At 62.7% G+C, this 3,099-nt stretch overlaps 1 protein-coding gene across 1 annotated transcript; it reads left to right on the plus strand.

Annotated features, from left to right (window-relative positions):
• Nucleotides 1-101: 101 nt before the first annotated feature.
• Nucleotides 102-2,117, plus strand: LOC113408314 (immunoglobulin superfamily member 1-like; the record flags this gene model as incomplete). The annotated part of the gene is made up of 2 exons (XM_026661497.1): nt 102-386; nt 1,884-2,117. Coding segments are annotated over 2 exons (519 nt in total), but the record flags the coding sequence as incomplete, so codon positions are not given.
• Between the last annotated feature and the right edge of the window lie 982 nt (nt 2,118-3,099).

Consider the following 3,099-nt stretch of genomic DNA (forward strand, 5'->3'; position numbering starts at 1 on the left):
GGCCGCCGGGTCTGACCCACCCCTGAGGCCTGTGGTGAGGACGGGCACCAGGACTGAGTGACGGGGCCTGTGTCTCATGGCCTGTCTGCTTCCCACTGCAGAGCCCAGCTACCCCAAACCCAACATTGCCCTGAGCCTCAGCGGAGGGGTCTCCCTGGGGGGATCCGTGAGCGTCTGGTGTCAGGGGCAGCACCGGGGCGTGCGGTTCGTTCTGAATAAAGAGCGACACCATTTCCCACCTGTGGATTCGGACAGATTTGAGGCTGTGTTTCCCATCAGCAACGTGCGCCGGGAAGACGGCGGGAGCTACAGCTGCTCCTATCACAGCCGATCGGAGCCGTTCACCGTGTCGTACCCCAGCGACCCCGTGGAGCTGGTGCTGAGAGGTGAGGAGCCCGGCTCGGCGTCCCCGTTCCCAGCCCCACCCCCAGCCAGACCCTCCCGGGGGCTCGGTGCCAATGGGACGCTCAGAGCCAGGCTCTGCCCTGAGCCCTGGGCCCAGCCGGGGTGCGGGGACGGAGTCACTGGGAGGTTCCCCAGCCAGGGGGGAGCAGCAGCCCCTGGAGACTCAGGGCAGGGAGGCGACTTTAACGCTGCCCCTTGTGCGTAGGAACCGTGAGTCGCTATTTAATCCCGTGATCCCATCCCCTCTGTTTGCCAGGCCCAGCCCCAGGCAGTGCCCTGGCCGGAGCTGAATGAGGCAGGGGCTGCAGGAGAAGCGGTGGCTTGGTGGACACGGCGCTGGGCTGGGACCCAGGAGATCTGGCCCAGCACCTGGCACAGCCACAGTCTCTGTGTGATGGGAACTTGTCGCAGTATTCAAAAGTTTCCTTCCTTGTGGAGGGGCCTCAATCTTGGGGGATCTCCGGCTGAGCGCCCACAAACGGAGACGCCCACAGTTAGTGGAGACCTCTACAAATGCTGGCCTCAATAGCGCTGGATCCCTTGTGTTGGGGGAGCATGAAGGGCCGCCGCCATGATCAGGGCCCCGCTGTGCCAGGCGCTGCATAAACACAGAGTGAAGAGACAGTCCCTGCCCCTGGGAGCTCACTAAGGAAAGTGAATCTGTCTGTGGCCTGTAGAATGGGGATAAAGACCCCTCCCTGCCTCCCGGGGGGCTGACTCCCTTCCTGTGTGGGGCTCAGGCCCTGCGGTGTCAGGTGCCAAAGTCCAGCGCGTGAGTTGCTCTGTGTTCAGGGCAGGCTGGACACAGTGAATGAGGCAGAGGCCACACACGGCATATGAAGAACCCAAGAACTAGGCAGTCGTGGCTCTGTGTCTGTGGGTTTGGGAGCCCAGCTCGCAGGGCCGGGATTCTGGCTCAGGAAAACTCTTGGATCTGGAAGAGAATTTCTGCCAGGGGGCCCCTGGATCTGCCCGTGCCTCGGGCCAGCCGGGGAATCACAGAAGATTAGGGTTGGAAGAGAGCTCAGGAGGTATCTACTCAACCCCCCTGCTCAAAGCAGGACCAACCCCAACTAAATCATCCCAGCCAGGGCTTTGTCAAGCCGGACCTTAAAAACCTCTAAGGATGGCGATTCCACCACCTCCCCGGGGGAACCCATTCCAGTGCTTCACCATCCTCCTAGTGAAATAGTGCTTCCTAATATGCAACCTAGACCTCCCCCACTGCAACTTGAGACCATTGCTCCCTGTTCTGTCATCTTCCACCCCTGAGAACAGCCGAGCTCCATCCTCTTTGGAACCCCCTTTCAGGTATTTGAAGGCTGCTATCAAATCCCCCCTCACTCTTCTCTTCTGCAGCTGGAGGACGGGGCTGGGTGGGTGCCCGGGTCTGGTTCTCACAGCCTGTCTCCTGTGCGCAGATCCCAACTTACCCAGACCCTCCATCTCTCTGAGCCCCACTTGGGTCACCCCCCTAGGGGCAGACGTCACCATCCGGTGTCAGGGGCAGCGCCGGGACGTGAGGTTCTTCCTGCACAAGGCTGGAGACCTGAACCTGCAGCGACATGTGGACCCTGCTGGGGACGGGGCCGAGTTCCACATCCCCACCGTGGGCTGGCAGCACAGAGGGAACTACAGCTGCAGCTACCGGCCCCGACCAGAGCCCTTCGTCTCCTCAGTGCCCAGCGACCCCGTGCAGCTGGTGGTAGCAGGTGAGGGGCCCGGCTCCATGTCCCCTCTCCCAGCCGGACCCTCAGAAGGTCGGCACCCTGATGGGATGCTCAGAGCCAGGCTCTGCCCAGAGCCCTAGGGCTCGCCTGGACAGGGGCGGGGACAGTGTCACTGGGGGGTTCCCCAGCCAGGGGGGAGCAGCAGCTCCTGGAGGTTAAGGGCTGAGGGGGGGGGATCCCTGCCCCCAGGGGGAGCTGCAGAGCAGGGGGGCTTTGCCAGGGGACGCTCCCCCAGTTGCCCCTGCACTGGGGGCACTCAAAGGAGTCAGGGCCCAGGGGCTGCCCATCCTGTGTGGGGATGCTCCCTTCCTGTGTGGGGCTCGGTGCCAACGGGATGCTCAGAGCCAGGCTCTGCCCTGAGCCCTGACCCCACAGAGGGGACGCCCGGCCGGGGAGCGGGGACAGAGTCACTGGGGGGTTCCCCAGCCAGGGGAGAGCAGCAGCCCCTGGAGAATCGGGGCAGGGAGGCGACTTTAATGCTGCCCCTTGTGCGTAGGAACCGTGAGTCGCTATTTAACCCCATGATCCCATCCCCTGTGTGCTCCTGGCCCTGCCCCAGGCAGTGCCCTGGTTGGGGCTGAATGAGGCAGGGGCTGCAGGAGAAGCAGTGGCTTGGTGGACACGGCGCTGGGCTGGGACCCAGGAGATCTGGCCCAGCCCCTGGCGCGGCCACAGACTCTGTGTGATGGGAGCACGTCGCGGTTTCCAATAGTGTCCTTCTCTGTGTGGGGGCCTCAATCTTGAGGAATCTCAGGCCAAGTACCCACAAACCGAGATGTCCACAGTTAGTGGAGACCTCTGCAAACACTGGCCTCAATAGTGCTGGATCCCTTGTGTGGTGGGAACATGTAGGGTCCCCTTTGTGCCAGGCGCTGCCTAAACACAGAATGAAGAAGAAACTGTCCCTGCCCCTGGGATTGCACTAAGTAAAGTGTATCTGTGGGTGCCTCAGTTTCCCCCCCCC

The sequence above is a fragment of the Terrapene carolina genome, unplaced genomic scaffold, assembly GCF_002925995.2.
Source record: "Terrapene carolina triunguis isolate 2854851 unplaced genomic scaffold, T_m_triunguis-2.0 Scaffold7514, whole genome shotgun sequence".
Classification (NCBI taxonomy): Eukaryota; Metazoa; Chordata; order Testudines; family Emydidae; genus Terrapene; species Terrapene triunguis.